The sequence below is a fragment of the Carcharodon carcharias genome, chromosome 11 (genome assembly GCF_017639515.1).
Source record: "Carcharodon carcharias isolate sCarCar2 chromosome 11, sCarCar2.pri, whole genome shotgun sequence".
NCBI classification, from domain to species: domain Eukaryota; kingdom Metazoa; phylum Chordata; class Chondrichthyes; order Lamniformes; family Lamnidae; genus Carcharodon; species Carcharodon carcharias.
Genome location: NC_054477.1, coordinates 71,030,932 through 71,057,028, shown reverse-complemented (window position 1 = coordinate 71,057,028; position 26,097 = coordinate 71,030,932). Strand labels below are relative to the sequence as shown.

General features: G+C 39.4%; 1 protein-coding gene across 3 annotated transcripts in view; it reads left to right on the top strand.

Annotated features, from left to right (window-relative positions):
* Nucleotides 1-18,258, top strand: part of mrps9 (mitochondrial ribosomal protein S9) — a 104,569-nt gene extending 86,311 nt beyond the window's left edge. For 2 of the 3 annotated variants that reach the window (XM_041198936.1, XM_041198937.1), the window contains 4 exons: nucleotides 3,700-3,868; nucleotides 12,688-12,796; nucleotides 15,600-15,769; nucleotides 16,632-18,258. In XM_041198936.1, coding sequence (XP_041054870.1) covers nucleotides 3,700-3,868; nucleotides 12,688-12,796; nucleotides 15,600-15,769; nucleotides 16,632-16,723 — 540 coding nt within the window. In that variant the 3' untranslated portion in view covers nucleotides 16,724-18,258. Of the gene's footprint in view, nucleotides 1-3,699; nucleotides 3,869-12,687; nucleotides 12,797-15,599; nucleotides 15,781-16,631 lie in introns of all 3 variants that reach the window. The other variant, XM_041198938.1, reaches the window with a different exon arrangement.
* The last annotated feature ends 7,839 nt before the right edge of the window (nucleotides 18,259-26,097 follow it).

Here is a 26,097-nt window from a genome sequence, read left to right as displayed (position 1 = left end):
ACATTTGCTTAACTTATCTTATTTAAAAAAAGTGTTAAGATAATAGGTATTTTTATGTAATGTGTTGACATAGAGTATCAATACTCTCGGGTGCGCTGTGTGGAAACGACAGTTGTTGATAATCCTACAATTAATTTTCTGATGTAATAGTTGATGTCTAAAGTGCCACAGTGAACAATTTACAATACACTGCTGATTGAATGTATGAATACTTGATGCTTGCTAAGATTATTTAAATTTCCATTCATTTTTATACGTGTCTAGTGTACAGCTGATACTATCAAAATATTACCTAGATTCAGTAAGGAAACTGCTGCAAATAAAGATCTCAAAATGTGTTTCCTTTTCGTTTTTTGTTTGAAGGGTAGCCATATACTTGGAATTGAAACTGCTCTTCCTTCTCATACCATACAATCACTTAATTTTGCTAAGACAATTTTTAATTTTCTTTACTTGTAAAGATCAATTTCTGTTCTCCATTTCTCATCTGCCATATCTGCCCACTTTGATGGAAGGTCATATGTCTGCTAACTTGCTGCTAAAGTCCCAGTAGGCCCCTGTTGATCTATTGATCAAGAGTCAGCATTCTTTTCAGGTCTGTCATGTTAATCTTGATGTTGATGGCAGTCTTAACATCTGATTTGCTACCTTAGTGGGTAAATATGTCACAGAATGTGCAATTGAGTTGTATGGAACAGGAACATCTAGTCCTCGCTGAGTTAGTTGCCTTCAGTCAGGACAGCTGTTTGGGTGCCAAAATTGCCCAAAGAACCTGTGGAAGCCAGAACTTTTGCTCCTATTCGCTGTTGGTGTCCTTGCTGGAAGATGCTTGTGAGTGGATGTTTGGTGAATTTATCTGTGATGACATGCATGGTTGAGTAGCCTCTTCAAGTTAATGTATAAAGAAGTGCGTTCTGGTAAGATACTGGGCAGTTACTGTTGCCCAAGGAATGGTAACACAACCATAGACTGTATCGTTATGGTGGAGGAGAGGGAAAATAAGGAGAAGTATAGTGGGGAGGGAGCAGAGGGCAGGAAGAAAGTTCAGTCTTAGCTGGAGCTAAATAGTATTAATTGGGAAACACTTTAAGATTAAGGATTTCTGCTCAACTTAGACTCATCCAGATCACCACTGGATCCATTGAATTCATAACAAAAATGCATCTCCTCCAGCTAGGAGTATTGACCTGGTGTACTCTAGACTGCGCGCACTGTATATTTTCAACGACTTCCACTAAATCTGAGAGTTCCGCAAACAAAAAAAAACTAGTGGCAGGTTGAAGAGTTAGCAAAGATGTCAAAAAGCATAGTGAACCATTTATTTAATTATTTGGATTAAAAAAATAATTAAGTGGAGGGGTTTAGGATGGGGTTTAGCAGAGTTCCAAAGTGTAGAGCTGAAATGCCTAAAATCTCTGACACAATGCAAGATAGAGGTAAGTTGAATAAATAGGAGGCTGGAATCAGTATAATTGGTAATAGGACAAGACATAAGTGTGCGAGAAGCTGGGAGAGTAGAGGGTTGGTGAAAGATTTTGTACATGAGGTCTGGAGTTCAAAATTCAATGTTTTGAAAGGCATATGACCAAATGAATGGGGAAAAATGGGTGAACAGGTCAGAATGTGGGTCAAAATATTTTGTTTGCTAGAATTTGTGGAGGATGGAACTCAGGAGGCCAGCATGGAAGACATTGGAGAAGCCAGGCCTGTAGGTAACAAAAGTATAGATAATAAATTTGGGAGGTTGAAACTCGGGCCCAGGTCAAATAGAACACAAGGCTGCATGTGTTCTGGTTCATCCTGAGTAAGCAGTTAGAGTGCGCAGCGTTAATACCAAAACTCCAGACATTTTGGTAGTTTCTTTGTTTAGAATATTCACAATTTCTTATTGTAGGTGGACAATATTTTTAAAAGTGTTTCCGGGAGGAGAACTTTGAACTGTGCCTATTATGTACACAAACACATGCATACACTTGAGTTGAAGAAATTATCCCTACTCAAAAGGCATTATGATATGTTCATTGAATACTCATTATAGAGAATACTATATGCAATATCATTTAAAATAAAATTGGAATTCTAGTATAAAAGACCATACATTTGGTTGAATTCCTGTTTTCATCTCTTTTAATTGAATTATATACAATTTAATTTATCCTCACTAAAATTAGCATGTTTTAAATCAATTTAAATAAAATTAGAGTTCATTTGAATTCAAAGTTATCAAAAAATTGTGCACTTAATTTCTGTCTATCAAAACTGTATCCTCAAAAATCAGGTTTTATGAATCCAACTAAACCTTAATTATGTGAAAATTCTTGTTGGCTTTGATACCTTTCAGTTTTTTTTCTGGGACAAACCAAATGTAAAATCTGAAGATAAGTCTATTATAAAATAACAACAACTTGCATTTATATGTCTTTAATGTAGTATGAATGTGTTTAACATGTGTTAATACTTGAATGGAATGTTTACAGGTAGATCTTGCTTGGTACAAGATATGTGCAAACTGGTTAATCAAACAGCTGTAAAATGCTACTTAAACAGCCCTTTGGCCTGTAATTAGGTTAACTCCATTTTTACACTAGCCTAACAAGGAGGCCAATGAAGAATTAAGCACAATCTTTTTCTCTTCCTTTGCTGTCACTTCTCCAGCCATTCAAAGCATTGCTTGTAGATTGTTGGTCTGGAGGGACTGGCTGTTTCTTTTTAATAATTAAATGTTTGCTGCTGTGCAGTTGATTATATGCTTTCATGTGTCCATGCTCCTTGTTTCTATTGCATAACTGTAGACATAGAATGTATTACCTTGTAAAATAGCCAATATTTTTAATTACAGATTAATAACAATGTTAGAGCTCAAATTTAATTTGTTATAAAGAGATACCTGTCTGAAGTGTATGTATTATCTTTCTGACTTCTGGTTATTTTTAAGTTTGCCATTTTTCATTTAAAAAGACAACTGTATAATAATCATTTGCTGGTGACACAAGAGAAGAACTTGTACCTTTCTGGCAAACCATGCCTCCAGTGGGTTCACCTAGGTATGATATTCCTAAACTTGTCTAAAGGCTGAACTATTATTTCCACTAGGTCAAGAAACACATACCAGAAGGCTTTGTTGTTGCAAAAAAATTGTATCATGTAAGAAAAATCTTTTTAAGGCAGTGGTTTGTAGACTTTTAAAAAATATTGAGCACAATCCAGTAAGAATTCTAACTTGATATCCTTTTAATTGTTAAAGTCCAACGACGTACTGACATCCCTCCCAGATGAATTGGAGATATGTAATAGCCAATGCCAAACCACCAATCTCTGTCCACATCCCACACAATTTTTATCCATGAGCTCTAATTTGAGAGTCTCGATTCTCTGTGGAAAGAAAGAGTTTTCAGCTAGTTTGCAGCTTCTATTCTAGTCATGGTGAATAATCAAAGCCTACTTAGTGTGTATTTTATTGCTGTCTTGCTAGAAAATTGTTTCTACTGTATATTAATGCAAATTGCTCAAACTATTCTCCCAACCCAACTGTTATCTATTTACAACCCAATCCCAGTTTTGGAACTACCAGAGCTAATGTGTGCCATATTAAGTGTAGGACTGTGCAGGAGGTAATGAGTTTAATTGTCGATTGTCCTGTTTAATAAATAGTTGACCTTTATTAAGTAACATTAGTCTTTCCTTTTATGCTTTAAACAGTACATGCACTTTCTTCAGTTACTGGAGCGTATGCTATCCTTACCATACTGCAGTATTAAGGAAGAATATGTGTTGAAATTTCGCAGAAAGCTGGAAGATCAGTCCAAGAAACAGATAATTGAACCGTTACAGTTTGATGAGAATGGAGTAGCTTTCAGTAAAGGAGAAGGTAAAAATAAAAATCTACCATAGAGTCCGGCTTTCATTTCTGTCTGTTCAGCAAAGTATATGTTGAGGTTCAGGTTCCTTTTTACTAGTCGGGTGCTCTGGCCTTCTGAAGTCCCATTGATATGCCATTACTATTAAATGGTAAGACCCACCATTGCTTTGTTTCATTTTTGTACACCATTCACATGTTCAAGCTCTGTTCCATTAGCCATTACGGGAAAGCTAGCTCTGGAGGAAATATATTGCAAGTACTTTATTCTTCAAATTTAAGAGTTTTCTACATAATTCTACATTTCTGTTAAAATAATTATGTGCCTGTAAGTGCCATTCTGGTGTTCAGTTATTGGCATCTCACCAAAACAAAATCTCAATAGAACTATGCATCACGTTCTTCAGCTAAGCAGAACTTTGAATGTGTGTGAGAATTATAATATTACTTACTTTGGGGATGGGAATTCTACTGAAGTTAAGTTAACAGACGGCAACTAATGGAAGAAAGATTGTGCAAGAAAGGAGTTTGGCTGACTTCCAGCTGTTTATATGACATGCCTCATCTTGTACATAGAGTTTGCCATGTTATATATTCTAGTTATACATATGGTTCACAGATTCTGGACTCCTCAGTAATGTAAATTAAACCAGACTGCTTGAAATTTCTCAACTTTGCAATGCGATGAAAACTGAATAAATGATAACTACATTTATTGGTTGCAGGTCACAGCTGCATTACTAGAAGGCATGCATGTCAGCATGAGTATGCCTGACTGTTGATGTATACAATATGAACTTCACAACAGATTTTATCCTTGCAGCACATAGAACATTGAACTTGGTATACATTATAGTAGCAGTTACAACTATAGAAGCAGACACACCAAATCTCCCAATCCTCAATAAAGTTCCTTTTATTTTACCAAATCAACTATGAGCACCTGAGGAGAGTCATAGAAGTGAACTTCAAACACTAAAGATTATTAAATCTTACATTTGTATAAAATTTAGATCACAGATTTGTACAATTCTGTGTTCTGTGTAACATGGTAAATTTGAAGGGTGCTATGGCTCTAGAGTGTATGGCTGTTGCTTCTAATTCCAGCACTGCGTAAAGCTTGGCCCAGGGCACCTCTGTTGCACCTGCATTATGTTATGTATTGGCACAGTCAGTGCCACAGACAGCCTTTAATTATGTGTTACTTCAGCTTTTCAAGACTTCTTTTGGATGAGACTTTAAACTGAAACGCCGTCCAACTTAGTTAGATATAAAAGACCATATAGAACTATTTGAAGAGGAGCAGGAAGTTCTTCCTATTTTCTAGGCAAATTGTTTTCCTTTAACCAACACAACCACAGAATCACAGAATTGTTACAGCACAGAAGGAGGCTGTTGGCCATTATGTCTGTATTGGTTCTCCTAGGGGTAATTTGCTAATGCCACTTGCACATTCTTCCTTTTGGGATAATAATCCAATTCCTTTTTGAATACCTCGATTGAACCTGTCTTCACTGCTCTCTCAGGCAGTGCATTCCAGATCTTAACGACTCACTGCGTGAAAAAACGTTTCCTCACATCGCCATTGCTTATTTTGCCAAATCACATCATATCTGCGCCCTCTTGTTCGTGATCCTTAACCAATAGAAACATTTTTGCCCTATCTACTTTTCCCACGCTCATGATTTTGAATACCCAGATCTCCTCTCAACCTTCTCTTCAAGGAAAAAAGCCCTAACTTCTCCAATCTACCTACATAACTGAAGTTCCTCATCCTTGGGACCATTCTTGTAAATCTTCTGCACGCTCTCTCTCACACTCTCTCTCTCTCTCTCTCACATACACACACACACACACACACTCTTTCTCCCATCACACCTTTCCTAAAGAACTGGGTGCAATACTCCAGATAAGGCCAAACCAGTGTTCTATACAGTTTAACATAACTTGCTTGCTGTTGTACACTATGCCCCTATTGATAAAGCATAGGATGCTGTAAGCTTTATTAACCACCCTCTCAACTTATCCTGCCATTTTCAATTAATATTTCACATAAATACCCAAGTCCTTCTGCTTCTGCACCTCCTTTAAAATTGTACCCTTTATTGTATGTTGTCTTTCTGCATTCTTCCTACCAAAATTAATCACTTCATATTTCTCTGCATTAAATTTCATCTGTCTGCCCAGTACACCAATCTGCCTGTGTCCATTTTGAAGTCCTACACTATCCTCCTTGCAGTTCACAATGTTTCCAAGTTTGCTATCACTTGCAAATTTTGAAATTGTGCCCTGTACACCAAGGTCAAGATCATCAATATATATCATGAACAGTGAGGGTACCAAAACCACGACAAAGCTTTGTTCAGTCCAAACAACATCCATTAACCATTACACTCTTTCCTGTCTTTCAGCCAATTTGTATACATGTTGCCACTGACCCTTTTATTCCATGAGCTATAACTTGTCCATAAATCCATTATGCAGCATTTTATCAAATGCACTTTGGAAGTCCATGTACATCACACCAGCAACATTACCTTGATCAATCCTCTTGTTACTTCAACAAAAATGTCCAGCATTTTCCCTTAACAAATTTGTGCTGACTTTCCTTAATTAACCCACATTTGCCAGAGTGACTACTAATTTTGTCTTGCATTATAGTTTCTAGAAGATTCCCCACCATCGAGGTCAAACTGATGGCCTGTGGTTGCTGGGCTTATCTTTACAGCTTTTTTTGAACAAGGATGCAACATTTGCAATTCTCCATTCATCTGACACCATCCCTGAGCCTAAGAAAGACTGGAAAATTATGGCCAGTACCTCTGCAATTTCCACCGTTACTCCTCTTTGTATTCTCGGGTGCATTCCATTTGGTCCTGGTGCCTTCACAGCTCCATGTACAGACAGCCTATCCAATACCACCTCTTTATCAATTTTAAACTTTTCAAATGTCTGAATTACCTCCTCATTCACTGTGACTGTGCAACATCTTGTTTCTTGGTAATGGCAGATGCAAAGTATTCATTTTATATCTCAGCCTTGTCCCCTGCCTCTATGCGTAACTCCCCTTTTGGGTCCCTGATTGGCCCCACTCAACTTTTTACTATTTATATGCCAACAGAAGACTTTTGAATTCCCTTTTATATTAGCTGCTAGCCTCTTTTCATATCTTGTTTTGCTTCGCTTATTTGCTTTTCACTCTTCCTCTGAACCTTCTATATTCAGCCTGGTTCTCGGTTGTAATGTCCACCTGACATCTGTCATAAATGCACTTTTTTTTCTTCATTTTAATTGCTAATCACAATCTCTTCTGTCATCCAGGAGATCTGGATTTGTTTGCCTTGCCTTTCCACTTTGTGGGAATTGCCTTGTCTGTGCCTGAACTAACTCTTCTCTAAAGGCTGCCCATTGTTCAGATACAGTTTTGTCTATCAACCTTTGATTCCAGTTGACCCAAGCCAGCTCCATTCCCATCCTGTTATAGTTGACTTGACGTTGTTAAAAACAGATTAACCAGTTATTTATCTTTCTTGCTGTTTGTCAGACCTTCCTATCCACAAATTAACTGCCATGTTTGCCTCCAAAATGGTGACTACATTTCAAAAAGTAATTCATGGACAAACACATAAAGACTCTAGTTCATAGGATTCTAGGGAGTAACATTGGAGCAGCTTCTTGAATTTGTTTTCACAATTCAATTAGACTATGTCTGATCTGTAAGCATTTGAGACCAGAAGATTTAATATTGGAAAATATTCTCTACAGACCTTTGTGAAAATCTCTGTCAGAAATATCCTTTTTCTCTTTTGAGAATAATTTGATCATGGAGACACTCTGTATCTATACTAAGAACATGCCTTCTTATAGTGCCATATCATGTCAGATTAGAATCATCACAGAATGGTTTACAGCATGCAAAGAAGCCATGCAACCTGTTGAGTTCATGCCAACTCTCTGCAAGAGCAGTCCAGCTAGTCCCAATCCCCACATCCTTTTCCTGTAGCCCTGCAATATTTTTCCTTTCACTTACCCATTTAATTCCCTTTTAAAATCCATGATAGAATCTGCCTCCAGGCAATGCAATCAAATCATAACCACTTGCTGCATAACAAAGTGTTTCTTCATCACCTTTGCTTCTTTTGCCAGTAACCTTTAATCTGTGTCCTCTGGTTCTTTACCCTTCCAGCCCTTCCGCCAATGGGAACATTTTCTCTATCTGCATGTCTAGACCCCTCATGATTTTTAACACCTTTGTCAAATCTCTCAATCTTCTCTGCTCTAAGCAGAACACTTGCAGCTTCTCCAATCCATTAATGTAACTGAAAGTCCCTCGTTCTGGAACCATTCTAGTAAATTTCTTCTGCACCCTTTCTAAGACCTTCATGTTCTTCCTAAAGTGGAGTGCCCAGAATTGTTCACACTACTCTAGTTGTGGCCAAACAAGTGTTTTACAAAGATTTATCATAACTTCTTTGCTTTTGTACTCCATGCCTTTATTTATAAAGCCTGGGATCCCTTCTGTTATTTTTAAATTGCTTTCTCAACCTCCCCTGTTGCCTTTAGCGATTTGCACATATATACCCCGAGTCTCTGTTTCTGCACCCCCTTTAGAATTATACGCTTTAGTTTATATTGCCTTTCCCTCTTTCTTCCTACCAAAATATATCACTTTGCACTTCTCTGCATTAAATTTCATCTATTTCATTGGACTGACATCTGAGGAGAGATTGAATCTGTTAGGATTATATTTGCTGGAGCGCAGAAGAATGAGGGGGAATCTCATAGAAACCTATTCTAACAGTACTAGACAGGGTAGATGCAGGAAGAATGTTCCTGATGGTGGAGGAGTCCAGAATCAGGGGTCACAGTCTTGAGAATATGGGGTAGACTATTTAGGACTGAGATGAGAAATTTCTTCACCCAGAAAGTGATGAGCCTATGGAATTCGCTACCACAGAAAGTAGTTGAGGCCAAAACATTGGGCAGAATTTTCTGTCTGTTGGGTCGGCAGGCACGGAGCCGATCGCCGCCAGCAATCGGGGCCGCACCGCCATTTTACGTGAGCAGGCCAATTAAGGCCCACCTAGCTTGACGTCCGCCAGGAAGCGCTGTGTGCTCCCTGTGCGGGCAGGTGGGAATCCCTGAAATTGAGTGTGCGCTCTTTCACACATGCGCACAGAAGATAGCAAATCTCCCTGAGGCTAAGTGCAGCCTCAGGGGGATCGCCTGGACTTTGAAAAATATTAAAAATAGAAAAAAAAATTCCCTTACATGTCCCCTCATGTGATGAGTTAGGACATGTTCATAATTTACAGAACAACTTTATTACAATTTAATTATCCAATTAAAACCCTGCATGAAACCTCATCCTGCCATCGGATGAGGTTTCATGTTTTCTCTATTTGCCACTGGGGCTCCTGGCCTCCCCACCAACCTTAAGGTTGGACGGGCAGGTCCTTTAATTGGTTAAATGATCCTGTCAGTGGCCTCAAGTGGCCATTGAAAGTTCAGCGGGCCCATAGCTGATTTTGCTGCGCCCCCGCTTCCTCAAAATTTAAACGGGGTGGGATGACGTCGGGGGTTCCACCCAACGTCATCCCGCATCATTTTACGCATCGGCGAGCAGGCCCTGCTCCCCTGCTTGCCAACGGCAAAATTCTGCCGGCAAAATTGTATGTTTTCAAGAAGGAGTTAGATATGGCTCTTGGGATGAATGGGATCAAAGGATATGGGTAGAAAGTGGGAGCAGGCTATTGAGTTGGATGATCAGCCATGATCATAATGAATGGCGGAGCAGGCTCGAAGGGCCGAATGGCCTACTCCTATTTTCTATGTTATGTTTCTGTTTATGTCCTCTAAGTTCATCATTACCCTCCTCAGTTCACAATATTTCCAGGTTGTGTCACCTGAAAAATTTGATATTGTGCCCTGCATATCCAAAACTAGATCATTAATATAGATCAAGGAAAGCAGTACTCCTAATACCGACCCTTGGGAATCCTTCCTTCTGTCAAAAAACAACGGTTCACTACTAATTTCTGTTTCATGTCATTCATCCAAAATCATGTCTATCACCATCCCCCTCACTGTTCACAAACTTTATGTCATCTGCAAATATTGAAATTGCGCCGTGTGCACTCAGGTCCAAGTCATTAATATACATCACAAAAAGCAGTGGTATAGTATTGACCCTTGGGGAACAATACTATTACTACCTACAGACTGGAAAACAATCGTTCAACACTGCCCTGTTTCCTGTCACTTAACCATTCACATATCTATGCTGCCACTGCCCCTTTTACTTCCTGAGCTTTAGCTTTGCTGACAAGCCTGTTATGTGGCACTTTGTCAAATCACTTCTGAAAGTCCTTAAAAACCACATCAACTGAATTACCCTCAAAACCCTCTCTTTCATTTCTTTAAGAAACTCAATTAAGTTGGTTAAACACAATTTGCCTTTAACAAATTTGTGTTAACTTTCCTTAATTAATACACATATGTCCAAGTGACTGTTAATTTTGCCCCGGATTATTGTTTCTAAAAACTCTCTTACCACCCAGGTTAAATTGACTGGGCCTGTAGTTGCTGAGTTTATATTACATCCTTTTTTGAACCAGGGTGTAACATTTTCTATCTCCAGTTCTCTGGCACAACACCTGTATCTAAGGGGGATTGGAAGATTATGGTAATTTCCACACTTACTTCCCTCAGCGTCCTTGGATGCATCTCATTTGGACTCTAGTGACCTATCTATCTTATGTACAGTCAGCCTTTCTAGTTCCACCTCTTTATCAGTTTTTAGCCCATCCAGTATCTCAATTGCCTTCTCTTTTACAGTAACTTTGACAGCATCATCTTTGGTAAAGTTAGATGCAAAATACAGTAGATCGCGGCGTATAAGTCAGCCCAGCATCTGTCCGTGACCTCTCCAGGGTATCCTTTCTCTCCAGCACAGTAATATTCTTTTTTTATCAATATTGTCACCACCCCCATCTCTATCCTCTTTTCTTTCTTTCCTTATCTTTTCTGAATATCTTGTATCCAGGAATATTTAGTATTTAACCTTACCCTTTCTGGAACCAGGTCTCCTATTTTGCATACCATCATATTTCCCATGGTGCTATTTGTGCCTACAGCACATTAACCTTATTTACTGTGCTTTGTGTGTTTACACACATTCGCTTCAAATGTATCTTAGACTTCCCAGTATTTGCTCTTAGTCTCATCCTATCTAATACCTTACTATTTCTTTCCCTATTGCTCTCTGTATCCCCCAATCCTTTGTGCACTTTGTTTCTCCTTTCTACATATAATGTCCCCCATTCCCCCGCCAAATTAGTTTTAGTCCTCCCTCACACAACTCACAAACCGCTCCACAAGGACGTTAGTCCCAACTCTGTTGAGGTGCAACCTGTCTGACCTGTACATTTTCCACCACCCACAGAATGCCCCAGGAATATAAAGCCTCCCCTCCTGCACCAGCTCTGCAGCCATATATTCATCTACTTTATGCTCATCCATATATTCATCCACCTATTTCTATACTCACTAGTGCCTGGCACTGAGAGCAGTCTGGAGATTATTACCTTTTGAGGTTCTGCTTATTAATCTTTCTCCTAGCTGACAAAAAATTGCCTCCTGGACTTCATTCCTTGTTCTACCATGTCATTGGTACTGATATGGACCATGACCTCCGACTGTTCAACCTCCCCCCTCAGAATGTTCTTGCAGCCACTCATTGACATCCTGGACTTGAGCACCAGTGAGTCAACAAGCCATCCTGGAATTACATCTGCAACCACAAAATTACCTGGCTGTTCCCCTAACTGTTGAATTTCCTATCACTGATCTGTCCCCAATCTTTCTGCCTCCCCACCCCCGTATAGCTGTGCTACCTGTAGTGCATGGTGGTCACCACATTCTATCCACATAGACCTGAGTCTCACAATGCATTACAGTGACACAAGCTGCTGCACAAACCCTCAAATATGGATCTCGAACTTCTCTAGGTAACCACATTTCCTGCACTTGTGGTTGTCCAGGAATAGGGAAGCATCCGGGAGTTTCCACATGGCACAGGAAGTACGTTCAATGGGACTAAATCATCTTGACATGCCTCTTGATTATGTAACTCCTAATTAAACTTAACATAAGTAAACTAAACAATAAAAAAAACCACCAGCTATTTATCAATCAGCTTCCCTTGTGCTGACATCACTTTTTTTAGGTTTTGTTTAAACCTTGCTTCCTGATGCTCCTCTGGACTCTGGCTGTTCTGCTGTTCTGCCTTATCCCTGGCTGTCCAATTGAGGCCTCTTCCCAGGACCTGCTGTATATTATCCCCTGCTGCTCTGCTCCCAAACTCCTTCAGGTCTGCATTCCCTACCTCCAAAATCTCTGATTCGATACTCCAAAGTATTTCAATTCAGCGTTAACTGAGATAGGACATGCACTTCCTTAAAAAATCAGGGCAAAGCCTTTGGCCTCATGGGTAATGGAGTTTTCTTTTATAGAAATGTTCAACATTTCGGAAAAATAACTTTTTTTGAAGCAGTTTGAAAGTACTTTCAGTTATGAGATATTAGTCTTGGGAGATGAGAACGTTCACCTGTCTTGGACCGTAAACTGTTTGTTTATTCCAGAAATACAATGGATTGACTCTTATTTCGATAAAGTACAACATGTTTGAACTTAACACAAGAGTGAACAGCTAATTTAGCAGCTTCCGAAAGAAGTATCCCTTGGCCAAAGGAGTTTGTCTGTTAGATGTACTTAACTGAGGAAAATTGGAACAGAATTGTGTTAATAATCATAATCGATCTTAACCCTAGGTCAAAGAAAAACAGCAAAAGCAACAGCCATAGTTCGAGATCATGGAAGTGGAAAGATAACAGTGAATGGGGTGGACTATTTGGTGTACTTTCCATCACTACAGGAAAGGTAATCATCTAATTGTTTCTAGTGGGATGGAACAAATATTTTCTTCTGCAACACTTCGATGTCTAAGAAAACTTGCTTCAGAGTTGTGTATATTTTATAATGGGCAGGTTTGGAAAACACAGTCTAAAAATTGCAAAGCATAGCTTTGTGTTTTGTTTTCAAATGTGATTGCTTTGTTTTGGCTACCACAAATTCTTTTCTGTGAAAAATGCAATAGGTTTACTATGAATATATAATAACATTGAAAATAGTTCCAGACTAGTGCAGATTGGATTTGTGCTATCATCACAGTTGCCACAATAGAATTTGTCTGGTAACTAAACATTGTGTTGAGAAATTACTTATTAAATATTGCTTGGCATTATGCCTTGGACTTTGTAACATTTTGATATATAGAAGTGATTTTACTATATGTTCATGTCAAATATTTTGTAGGTACATTTAGTGCTACAAACAGATCCTGAGAGACCAGGGATAGGTCTGAGGTGATCATTTAATAGGGAAGTGGTTCTCCTTCCCACCTTCCATTACTGCTAGCCTCCCCACTCACCTAACCCTTACACTATAACATCCAAGGCTCTCCTTCTCTTCCCCCATCCTGGGAACTCCACCCAGAGCCACAGAATTCTAACACCATTCACTCAGTGCTGTGAAACCCAAGGAATTCTCCCTAAGGGATGTTAATTACTTGGATATTACTTTGCTACTAAATCACAGGACCCAACAGTGCTACCAAAATCCACCCAATTCTCTAGCCAAAAGAAAATTGAACACTCGATGACATGATGCTCTTTATACTTTAATGCCTTAAAGGGACACCAGTCAAGCTTACTGTAAAATGAACGTTACATATTACAGTATGTGCTGGTATCCTTGTGAAGCAGTGTATCATTCAACCTGTCACAGACAATGCCACGGGAGATCCTTTGGTGTATATAAGTGTATATGTTATATCTGATGTGTACTTTTCAATCACATTTCAGCACTCGCGCTTCCTCTGTTGCACCTCAGTTTTTATTCCATTTGCAATTTTAAACAATCAGTCAAGAATTGTTCAACAAACTGCTACCAATTTTTTAAAAAAGGAACCAAATAAATCACTCAATATTTTTGGAAGATTGATTTGGCCACTATCTTGATTTAGCCCTGAGCTTGGGGACTTTGAAATCTTTTTTCCAGTACTAACATAAAAGCGCTTCTGTAACAGCAAAATACTGCAGATGCTGGAAATCTGAAATAAAAACAGAAAATGCTGGAAATACTCAGCAGGTCAGGCAGCATTCGTGTAGAGAAACAGATAATGTTTCAGATCTCTGACCCTTCAACTTGGGCTTGGGCTTCCTCAAGCCAGTGAATAGAAAAGCTCAAATGGGTTACAAACTACAATTCCCAGAATCCAATACCTTTTCAAATTATGTGCACTGCAACTCCCAGAACTTCCATCTAAATCCTTTGAGCAATAGCACATTTTTACTCTTATAGAACTGCAAAAACATGTCTTTTTTTCATTCATTTTTAGCGAGACTGGCCATTCAGAGTGTCAGTTCTTGCAAGCTGCTGATCCTCCCTCTATCCAGTAATGGATGTATCTAACTATATTAACAGGATGTTTCTAACTTTATTTAAAGGGTTTTAATTGAAGTTGTAACCTTATATGTGCCCAGATTTATTTATGTAGCTATAATGTGAGAAAACAAGTTTAATTCTTCGTCTGCTTCAAGTGAGTGAGGAAAACACAATGTACATCATTATTAAAATATAATTACCCATGAACAATGCATTCAATTTTTGCATATTCAGTGTCACAAAATTACTGGTTCACATACTGTAAGAACCAATCAAAAAATACTGAACAAAAACAGAATTACCTGGAAAAACTCAGCAGGTCTGGCAGCATCGGCGGAGAAGAAAAGAGTTGACGTTTCGAGTCCTCATGACCCTTCGACAGAACTTGAGTTCGAGTCCAGGAAAGAGCTGAAATATAAGCTGGTTTAAGGTGTGTGTGTGGGGGGCGGAGAGATAGAGAGACAGAGAGGTGGAGGGGGGGGTTGGTGTGGTTGTAGCGACAAACAAGCAGTGATAGAAGCAGATCATCAAAAGATGTCAACAACAATAGTACAATAGAACACATAGGTGTTAAAGTTAAAGTTGGTGATATTATCTAAACGAATGTGCTAATTAAGAATGGATGGTAGGGCACTCAAGGTATAGCTCTAGTGGGTTTTTTTTTATTTATATAATGGAAATAGGTGGGAAAAGGAAAATCTTTATAATTTATTGGGAAAAAAAAGGAAGGGGGAAACAGAAAGGGGGTGGGGATGGGGGAGGGGACTCACGACCTAAAGTTGTTGAATTCAATATTCAGTCCGGAAGGCTGTAAAGTCCCTAGTCGGAAGATGAGGTGTTGTTCCTCCAGTTTGCATTGGGCTTCACTGGAACAATGCAGCAAGCCAAGGACAGACATGTGGGCAAGAGAGCAGGGTGGAGTGTTAAAATGGCAAGCGACAGGGAGGTTTGGGTCATTCTTGCGGACAGACCGCAGGTGTTCTGCAAAGCGGTCGCCCAGTTTACGTTTGGTCTCTCCAATGTAGAGGAGACCACATTGGGAGCAACAAATGCAGTAGACTAAGTACTGAACTGTTTGAGTTGCATTTCTCAACTTTCATTCAGTAACCAGCATCTCCTGTCTCTCAACAGTGTAATTTCTGACTCACCATGAGCAGTGCCATGGGAAATGCATTTATATCATCAATATAAGTACAATACTTTTATTTTTGCATATATTTTCCCCTGTGATTTCCAGAGAACAATTGATGTTCCCTTTCCAATTCCTGGATCGACTTGGGATGCATGACATGGAATGTACAGTATATGCAGGTGGCGCGTCTGCACAGGCAGGAGCTATTCGCTTGGCTTCTTCAAGGGCTCTGCTTAGCTTTATCACTGAGAAAGAGGTGGAATCCATGAGACAAGGTAACTAAAATGTCAGTTTAAATTCCAAAATAGTTTACATCTGGTACCTGCTGGTTGCAAATATTACTACATGGACAGCCTTTCCTTTCCAATTAGATTGAGACAAAGTTTAAAATGTCCAGTTCAAAAAAAAGTACCAGTCTCTCAGGATTATTTTTCTGCCTTGTGTTCTGGTACTAATTTTAAAATAGATATAATCGCATGTATTTTTTTCACTACAATGAAAGTTTGTGGGGAAAAAACAGATAAAGATAAGTCAGATATAAAATTCATTATACCAACTTTGTCATCCAATTTTTTTATTACTTTTGTTGAAGTAAAATTGGTAACAACCAGTTTGGAAACTGGTTGCAATAATATTAGAAATAATGGTGAATGGTTTTGAGCACAAGTTACTGTAGAGCTGCCATTTTAGGTACATCGCAGATTGTTAAGAAACTATATCCTTGGAAGATGCATTGAAAACAGAAAAAACATATTGAAACTGATCTCTTGCACAGATGCTGCCCCCCAAACCCTGGAGGTAGTGGATTATTTTTACACCAATGTGACTTTTATACCTTAAAAAGAAAGATGAACATTTATTTTATGCTTTGAGATTTTTATCCAGGCATGGGTATTAATCAATTCAAAATTGTATGCAGTTCATATAGAAAGCCACTGCAACATTGGACAGTTTCAAATTTAAAAATGATTTTTAACTTGCGACATATACAGTAGTGATTAAACCAATGTGCGTTAGATTCTTTTCCCATTTACATCATTTCATAAAGAGAAGTAAAAATTAGGATCAATACCTTTGGGAATTCTTTTAGCTAAAAAGTTAACCTTTTGCATTCACTTTCTTTTCAACTGCTTGCAGCTGGCTTGCTGACTCCAGATCCTCGTGTGAGAGAGCGGAAGAAGCCTGGTCAGGAGGGAGCCCGCAGGAAGTTCACATGGAAGAAACGTTAATCAGTGGTTTTTCCTGTGAAGCAACCCTGAGGTGGTTTGAAATCAGAAGCAGAACTCCAACAAGACCTGTAGTATGGACACCTGCTCAAACAGATTTGAGGGCTTGCAAGATCATTATTGTCTCAGATCTCAATTTCCTGCTACATGAGAACAAAGTCTACCTATGGTTTTATTTATCTACAACAATTCTAGGAATGAGCCTTTTAATCGTTTATAAAAATATTCCTTTATTAAACTGTAAAAGTGGTATATCTGCACCGCGAACACTTAACATATAATACTTTCCACTTGTATATGTTAAGTTTTGTATAGTTTATCATATTTGTTTACTAATCTGCACACTTCACCGGGTAAAAATGCCCAGTTTCTATAATGAGCAGCCAGTCCGCAATGCTGCTTTTACACTGGATGACAAGTTGAAAATCCACTCCATTGTAATTATTTGATCCTTGGGAACACTTCTCAAATGTTTCCTCTTTCTCTTCCCTTTCTCTTCAGAACATGTTTGGCATTTTCTTTGTGGATCAGATAGACAAGAGGCATTGTTTGTTTTAATTCTGTTATTTGCACCATTTCTTTCATATTCATTTAGTTTGCTTGAAAAAGGAATTTGTTTTGGTGTCGTCTGATTTTTGCTATCAATTTTTTGCATTTGCTGTACTACATTGTTTTAAACGTTTTGATTTATACAAACTGTCATACTTTGCTGTTAACATCTGTAATCACGGCAGGAAGGCAATTTGTATCAAGTGACTAAAATAGGCATGAATGGTTTTCTGGTGTTTAAAAGGCAACAAAACTTAAAAACTGGAATCTGTTCTGAAACATCTCATCCCACATTAATTTCTGCCAACAAATGACACAGCTTCCACTATCTTGTCAAACGTTGGCTCTGCTTTTTGCAAACTTTGGACTTTTCTTGGGAACACTACCAAAGAGAAGAGGATCCCAGCTCAGCCAGTGTTGAGACTTTCAAATACAATCTTCAGCTTTTTTCTAGTATATAAGGGGGACTGTTTGACTTCAACTTGACCAGATCATTTCATGTCTAGAACCAAATGGTGCAAAAAGAAATATTCATACTAGAAATAATTTTTGAACAATCGTGAACAACGTGTAGTGAAAGAAATCTACATAATCCTAGGTGTCACCCTTGGCTCAATGGTGACACTCCCTTCTGAATGAGAAGGTCATGGTTTAAGACTACTTCAGAGACTTGAGTACATAATCCAGATGGACATTCCAGTGCAGCACTAAGGGAATAAAAGATCCCGTGACAATATTTGAAGAGCAGAAGAGTTCTCCTGTTTTCATGGCCAACATTTATCCCTCAACTATTGCCGCTAACGTTTTACAAAAGCAAAATTTGTAAATGGAAATCTGAAATAAATCCAGAAAATGCTGGAAACACGCAACAGGCCTGGCAACATTTATGGAGAGAGAAATAGAGTTGATGTTCCAGGTCTATGACCTTTATTCAATACAACATTCAGACCTGCTGTGTATTTCCAGCATTTTCTGTAATATATCACTAACATATTTGCATTGTTTGTATGGTTGCTGCACTCACCCACATTAGAACGGAGACTACATTTCAAAAGTACTTCGTTTTCTGTGAAACATTTTGGGATATCCTGAAAGACACAATATAAATACAAATTACTTTGGTCTGTCTTTATTCTACACTTATAGCTCAACCATATGACATTCTGTTTCTACAAATATCACACTGCAGTTATTCTTCCTCCTGTGGAACTTTATTTGGTCAACATGTGTTCATGGATCCTTGTTTGTACTGCATTGTGATCTGTCACAACTATTGGAAGTCCACTAATGTATAGCATTTATCAGCCTTTCATCCTTTGATTGAAAGATCTTTCCCAACATCGCAGCCAGCCTGTTGGTCAGATGATGATCAAATGCCTTCAGTTTCATAGAGGATGACCCGGACATTTTATCCCATCAGTAACTGAGTAATGATGGAACAATGCAAGATAGAGAGTTTAATAGATCTACTGGAACTTTGTTTTATTTACTTTTCAAGCAGAGTGTAACTTTGTGGATTGTTTACTCAGATATAACTTAATTGAAGGGACTGCACAGTAGAAGAAATAAACTGGGGGCAAAGTTTGAGGAGCTAAATGTCATTAGGATATGGGTGATGCTGTAGGCTGTATTGATTGTCTTGGGTGTGGCATTGGTGGTGGACCTTCTTTCACCATTTCAGTCACAGGTGTTGATAACATTCCCACGATAATGTTAGGCAGGGAATTCTAGGATTTTGCACAGATCATGAAGAAAAGTATTTTACAAGGTGTGTGATAGAGGGATGGCGATGTTCTCATGATCTTCTTGATCTTTTCCTTGATAGTACAGGTTGTAGAGCTAGACAGTGCTGTCAGAATAAGTTTGGCATGTGGTGCATAATGTCACTAATGCAGAATGCTGTTGTAGTGACCTAGAAGTGGAGGACTTAGATGCTGAAGTGTCAGGGTTGAACCAAATCCCTATAAAACTCCTGACTTGAGGCGAGTGTTACTGCTGAGCCTGTCACTTAAAAAGGTATCACACAGGATCAGCTACCTCTCTTGCAGTGATGATACCCAGCTCTATCTCTCCAGAATTTCTTTCAACACCTCGATTACCTCTGCTGTCAGATATTGACTTGCATGAGTCAAAACCTTCCCCCAGCTTAACATTGGAATAAACAAATTAATCATTTGTCACTGATTCTATCCCCCTCCTTGGTCACACTCAGGCTGAAATAGGTTGCTTATAATTTTAAAAACAAAAAAACTGTGGATGCTGGAAATCCAAAACAAAAACAGAATTACTTGGAAAAACTCAGCAGGTCTGGCAGCATCGGCGGGATGCCGATGCTGCCAGACCTGCTGAGTTTTTCCAGGTAATTCTGCTTATAATTTTGGCATTCTGTCATTATCAAAGCCAATTGCTTCCAACACAATGTTGCCTGTCTTAGTTCTTCTGTCTTGGAAACCCTGCTTTTGTTATCTCCAGACTCAGGTATGTTAATGCTTTCCTCCAGAAAAGCAATTTGTCCAAAACCCTTACTGTCCTGCAATAAATCAGTGATCCACCAATGCCATGCTTGTAGGTTGAACTGTCTTCTGGTTCTCCAACCTGTTAAATTCAAAATTGCCTTTAATTCCTTCTGTGGCCTCATTCTACCATTCTCTGCAATTTACTAACTACAGTGCTGTAATTTCTCCAGAACACAGTTAGTCTCTGACTCTGGCCCTTCCTATTCCGCTCCTAAATTCACCCCATCATTGGTGGCAAATTAATCATCTTAAACTTTTGCCAAATTGGCCCTACTCATTGGAGCTCCTTCATTAAACCTCCCTCCTCTATAAAAGCCTTCAAGATTCATCTCCCTCCAAATTTTAGTAGAGAATTTTACTGTCTATTATCATTCTCTGCATTGTAGTCGCCAGGTTTGCTAGACAAGTTTTCAAAAATAGAAACATTTTTCTTTCCCTCCCTTGAACGTCGAAGTACAAATTAGTATTTTAAATGAAATCTGATATTTAGATTCTCTGGATTTTGAGCACATTTTCCCACTAGGTGTCACCCTATACAACCAAATATCCTTTCACTACATCAAGTGGCTGCTAACCTTTTAGCAACAAAAGCATGACAGAACATTGTTATTGTTCTAATTTATGCAGGTCATGGGGAAGAAACAATCTGCCCATTGAAGCTTATCCCCTCTATTGGTCTAATTTGACCAGATAAAATAGTCAAAGCAGCTCAACGTATGACTGGAGCTGCCCTTCAGACGTCCTGGTGCGCTGATCTACGTGGGTATTGGGCAGCAAGTTTGAACTGCCGATGGGCAATTCTGCTCCTCGGGACCCTCCGCGAATGTCTCCGACTCTGAGTTGGAGACTTGGACAGTTCCAATTTACTTACCTGAATAGTTAGACAGAAAAAACCTAGTGCAACTGCTGGGTAATTTCAGATCTGACCTCCTCTCTCTCCGCCCCACCCCATTTATCCACAACCCCCTGACCACCTACCACCCATCCTACGTACCTCCTTACCCAACTGCCACCTCAACCACCTGTCATCTGACGCTTTCAGTAACATTCAAACTGGACCTTTAAGCTGACTATATGGCAGCTAGTGTTGTAAAAAAGGAGGCGTGTCCTGTCTTCCCGCAACGTACTCCACTGCGATGGAGCTCTCCAAGGACACCGCTCCACGTTTCTGGTAAAGCCAGGTTTGGAAGATTCAACGTGAAATGCGGAGCAACATTGACCGAGGGAAAGTTTAAGCGGAGCAGCAATACAGTGATGATTGCTGCTGTTCAGAAAATCCAGCCCTGAATTTTTTCAATCAGAACAACAATTTTTACTAATTCAGGTATATGAGCTCTGGCCTGAATTACCCTGAAATACTAATCTGGGTTTACTATGTCTATGTTTAATACTTTATATATTAACATCTCTTGCTTGTATTTTAACAGTTTATTTCATTTTTTAATTGGTTCTCCAACTTGAGACTCAATTACACCTAGGTCCTTTTTTAACTCTTAATTTGCTTTGGGAGATAGGTCAATTTTTATAGAGAATAAAAAAAATGTTGCAAAGTGCTGATCTAAAAAAGTTAGAACAGAATACATTCTAAATGATGAAAAGCTAGAAACAGTGGGAATCCAAAGAGACTTGGGGGCCCATGTACATAGATCATTAAAATGTCATAAACTTGTACAGAAAGTGATCAAAAAGGCTAATGGATTGCTGGCCTTTATATTGAGAGGACTAGGATCCAAGGAGGTAGAAGTCATGCTTCAGATTTATAAAGCTCAGGTTAGACAACATCTGGAATACTGCAAACAGTTCTGGGCACACCTTAGGAAGGATATATTGGCCTTGGAAGGAGCGCAATGTCAATTTATCAGAATGATAACTGGATTCCAAGGGTTAAGCGAAGAGCAGAGATTAAACAAACTAGTGTTGTGTGCTCTCAAATTTAGACGGTTAAGGAATAGTTTGATCGAATTATTCAAGGTATTAAAGGGAACAGAGGAGGTATAATGAGAGAAACTATTTTCCTTAGTTGGAGTACCTAGATCTAAGGTGGCATAGTCTAAAAATTAGAGCCAGACCTTTAAGAAGTGAAATTAGGAAACATTTCTTCACACTAAGAATAGAAGTTTGGAATTCTTCCCCAAATGGCAATTGATGCTAGATCAGTTGTTAATTTTTAAAATGAGATTGGTCGATTTTTGTTAGCCAAATGTATTAAGGGATCCAGGGCAAAGACAGGAGTTAGGTCATAGATCATCCATGATGGCACCGAATGGCAACAAGTTCAAGGTCTTAAATAGTCATTGAACTATTTAAGTCATTGAAAATACTGGTCCTATGTTCCTATGCCATTTCGCTTTCTATTTGGGAATATCTAACTCCCTCTGAGATATAAAATATATTTCACCAATATGATACTAGGTCACAAGTCCTTTTTTCTTTCTTGCCAATTTTCTCAACAATTTTCATTTTCTGAAAGTACAGGCTTCTTATGGAGTCTGATTTTGTGAGCTCCAGACATTCTCCACTACCTTGTTTAAATGGTCATTAATCATGTATCAGTGCTGCAACCTGATGCTGACCAGGATCATTTGCTTTGGTAGGCAGCATTTGATTGTGTGGCACATCACTGAGGATCAAAGGGAAAACCCTGGTTTGGATGGAAGAAGGTGAGCATAATTATCACCAGCCAATCATTGTAGCTCCAGGATAGCACGACAGGAGTTCCCCAGGGATATGCATTTGGTCCAATTATCTTCAGCTGCTTCATCAATCACCTCTCCTTTCAGTAGGTTAGGAGTATGGCTGTTCAATGACAGTGTTTAGCTCCATTCACACCACTCTCTACAAGGGAACTTGGACAACATCCAGGCTTGGATTGAGACAAGATTCTTTTCTAAATTAGGTGATATCTGTATTTCACCTTCAAGCCTAAAGGTTAAAAAGCCCATCATTCTTTTTCAACCCATGTTTATTGTTACTCAAGAAATGGGTTTCTTTGCTATGTCCTTGACATGAAATCAGTTTCTATGTCAGTATTTTCTTTAAAAAAAGTCTTGTGTAATAACTTTTTGCATGCTGCATACTAATTATTTGTTGGTATTGGAAAATTCTGGCTCTCATTACTCAGGGTTTCTTTAATTTGCTTCTCTCTTATTCCTGATAGGATGCAAAGACTCAGCTGCTCACTTTCTCTGTGATAACTGAAACCTTAGTTAAACAAACTAACATGGCTTTGCAGTTAACTTCGTGCAACAATCTACCATCTGTGTCATTCTTTTTCTCTTTTATGAAGACATACAACAAAACTGGTCCAGACCCAATCTAACAAATCTATTAACATTGGAGTGTAACATGAAATTGTATCAGGTAGCATTGCACCTTTGCAAATTGAAAATTTACACTGGAATTTTTAACCATATGTTAAGTGAAAATAGCATTTATATTATTAAAATTAATGCATTTCTGATGAGTCTCAATAGTTAGTGTACTGCACAGCAATTGCCGGTAAATTCTTTGGAGGTGCTCCCGGTGCACCAGTGTTGTTCTGCCAGAGGTCTAGCAGAAACCCCATTACATGTGCATAAACAGTTTTGCCCGCATTCCCGTTAAAGTAATGCTGGCAAAGTAGAAGCAGCTATGAGAAATTTTTTGCCCCATATTTGCAAATATGTGGACCTGAATCTCAGTTTAAGGTGTATTGTCTAGTCAAGAAGTACTTATTTATCATCATTTTCACTTTTAGCATAGGGAGTAAACTGGTGCTTGAGATCATCAGCTGTTCTACACCTCACCCAATTTACCTTTCAATTGGTTCTGATATAACAGACATATAACCAGCAGTTGATCTGCAGCCACTAATTTAATACTCATGTGGAAAGTAAAAATCTGTCTTATGACATGGATGTGGTACAGTTTAAGCAATTTTACCCCTTCTCATCTTAGCCTTAGGAGGGAAGGGTAAAACTCCAAGAAGTATGACTAATGGGAAATGAAGCAGGGGTTGTGGGGGGAGCGGGGCCAGGAGGGGGGGCAGGGGGTGGTGGGGGGGGGGGGGGGGGGGGGGGGTGGATTCAACTTCATGGAAAATTATGAAAAAACTGAAAAGAAGGGAGAGCCCAGGAGAGGCTATTAAAGTCTCCAGAACACAAAATAGGACAGAGTGTTTGGAAAGGGCTAGGGATCTAACTTCAAGCATATCAGATAAAGGGACAACAATGAGAAAGGGGATGGGAAATACAGGACTGAAGGTGTTGTAACTGAATGCACGCAGTATATGAAACAAGGTAAATGAGCTTGTGGCGCAGATTGAAATTGGCAGGTATGATGTGGGCATCACGGAGACATGGCTGCAAGGGGATCAGGACTGGGAGCTAAATATCCAAGGATATACATCCTAATGAAAAGACAGGCAGGTTGTGAGAGGGGTTGGGGTTGCTTTGTTAGAAAGAAATGAAATTAAGTCGATAGCAAGAAACGATGTAGGGTCAGATGATGTAGAATCTGTGTGGGTAGAGTTGAGGAACCGCAAAGGTAAAAAAAAACATAATGGGAGTTATGTACAGGCCTCTGAACAATAGTCAGGATGTGGGGCACAAGATACACCTGGAGATAGAAAAGGCGTGTAAGAAAGGCAAGGTTACAGTGATCATGGGGGATTTCAATATGCAGGTAGACTGGGAAAATCAGGTTGGTAGTGGATGCCAAGAAAAGGAATTTGTGGAATGTCTACGAGATGGCTTTTTGGAGCAGCTTGTGGTGGAGCCGACTAGGGAACAGGCAATTCTAGATTTAGTGATGTGTAATGAGGCAAATCTGATAAGAGAGCTTAAGGTGAAGGAACCCTTAGGAGGAAGTGACCATAATATGATAGAATTTACCCTGCAATTTGAGAGGAAAAAGTTGGAATCAGGTGTAACAGTATTACAGTTGAATAAAGGCAAATACAGAGGCATGGGGGAGGAGCTGGCCAGAATTGACTGGGAGATGAGCCTAGCAGGAAAGACAGTGGAACAGCAATGGCAAGAGTTTCTGGGAGTAATTTGGGAGACACAGCAAAAATTCATCCCTAGGAAGAAGAAGCATACTAAAGGGAGGACGAGGCAACCATGGCTGACAAGGGAAGTCAGGGACAGCATAAAAGCTAAAGAGAAAGCATACAATGCGGCGAAGAGCAGTGGGAAACCAGGGGATTGGGAAGCCTACAAAGACCAACAGAGGACAACTAAAAAAGAAATAAGGAGGGAGAAGATTAACTATGAGGGTAAACTAGCCAGTAATATAAAAAAAGACTGCAAGAGTTTTTTTTAGATATATAAAGGGTAAGAGAGAGGCAAAAGTGGACATTGGGCCACTGGAAAATGACGCTGGAGAAGTAGTAGTGGGGAACAAAGAAATGGCCGAGGAACTGAATAGGTACTTTGCTCAGTCTTCATGGTGGAAGACACGAGTAACATCCCCAAAGTTCAAGAGAGTTGGGGGGGGCAGAGGTGAGTATGGTGGCCATTACCAAGGAGAAGGTGCTAGGAAAACTGAAAGGTCTGAAAGTGGATAAATCACCTGGACCAGATGGATTACATCCCAGAGTTCTGAAGGAGATAGCTGAAGAGATAATGGAGGCGTTAGTGGTAATTTTTCAGGAATCACTGGAATCAGGGAGGGTCCCGGAGGACTGGAAAATTGCTGATGTAACCCTCCTGTTTAAGAAGGGAGTGAGGCAAAAGACAGGAAATTACAGGCTGATTAGCCTGACCTCGGTCGTTGGTAAGATTTTAGAATCCATTATTAAGGATGAGATTTAAGAATACTTGGAAGTGCATGGGTGAAATAGGGCAAAGTCAGCATGGTTTCATCAAGGAGAGGTCATGCCTGACAAATCTGTTAGAATTCTTTGAGGAGGTAACGAGTAGGTTAGACAAAGGAGAGCCAATGGATGTTATCTTCTTGGACTTCCAGAAGGCCTTTGACAAGGTGCCGCACAGGAGGCTGCTCAGTAAGATAAGAGCCCATGGTGTTAGAGGCAAGGTAAAAGTATGGATAGAAGATTGGCTGTCTGGCAGGAGGCAGAGAGTGGGGATAGGGGGCTCCTTCTCAGGATGGTGGCCGGTGACTAGTGGAGTTTCACAGGGCTCAGTGTTGGAACCACAACTTTTCACTTTATACATTAATGATCTAGATGAAGGAACTGAGAGCATCCTGGCTAAGTTTGCAGATGATACAAAGATAGTTGGAGGGACAGGTAGTATTGAGGAGGCGGGGAGGCTGCAGAAGGATTTGGATGGGTTAGGAGAATGGGCAAAGAAGTGGCAGATGGAATACAAT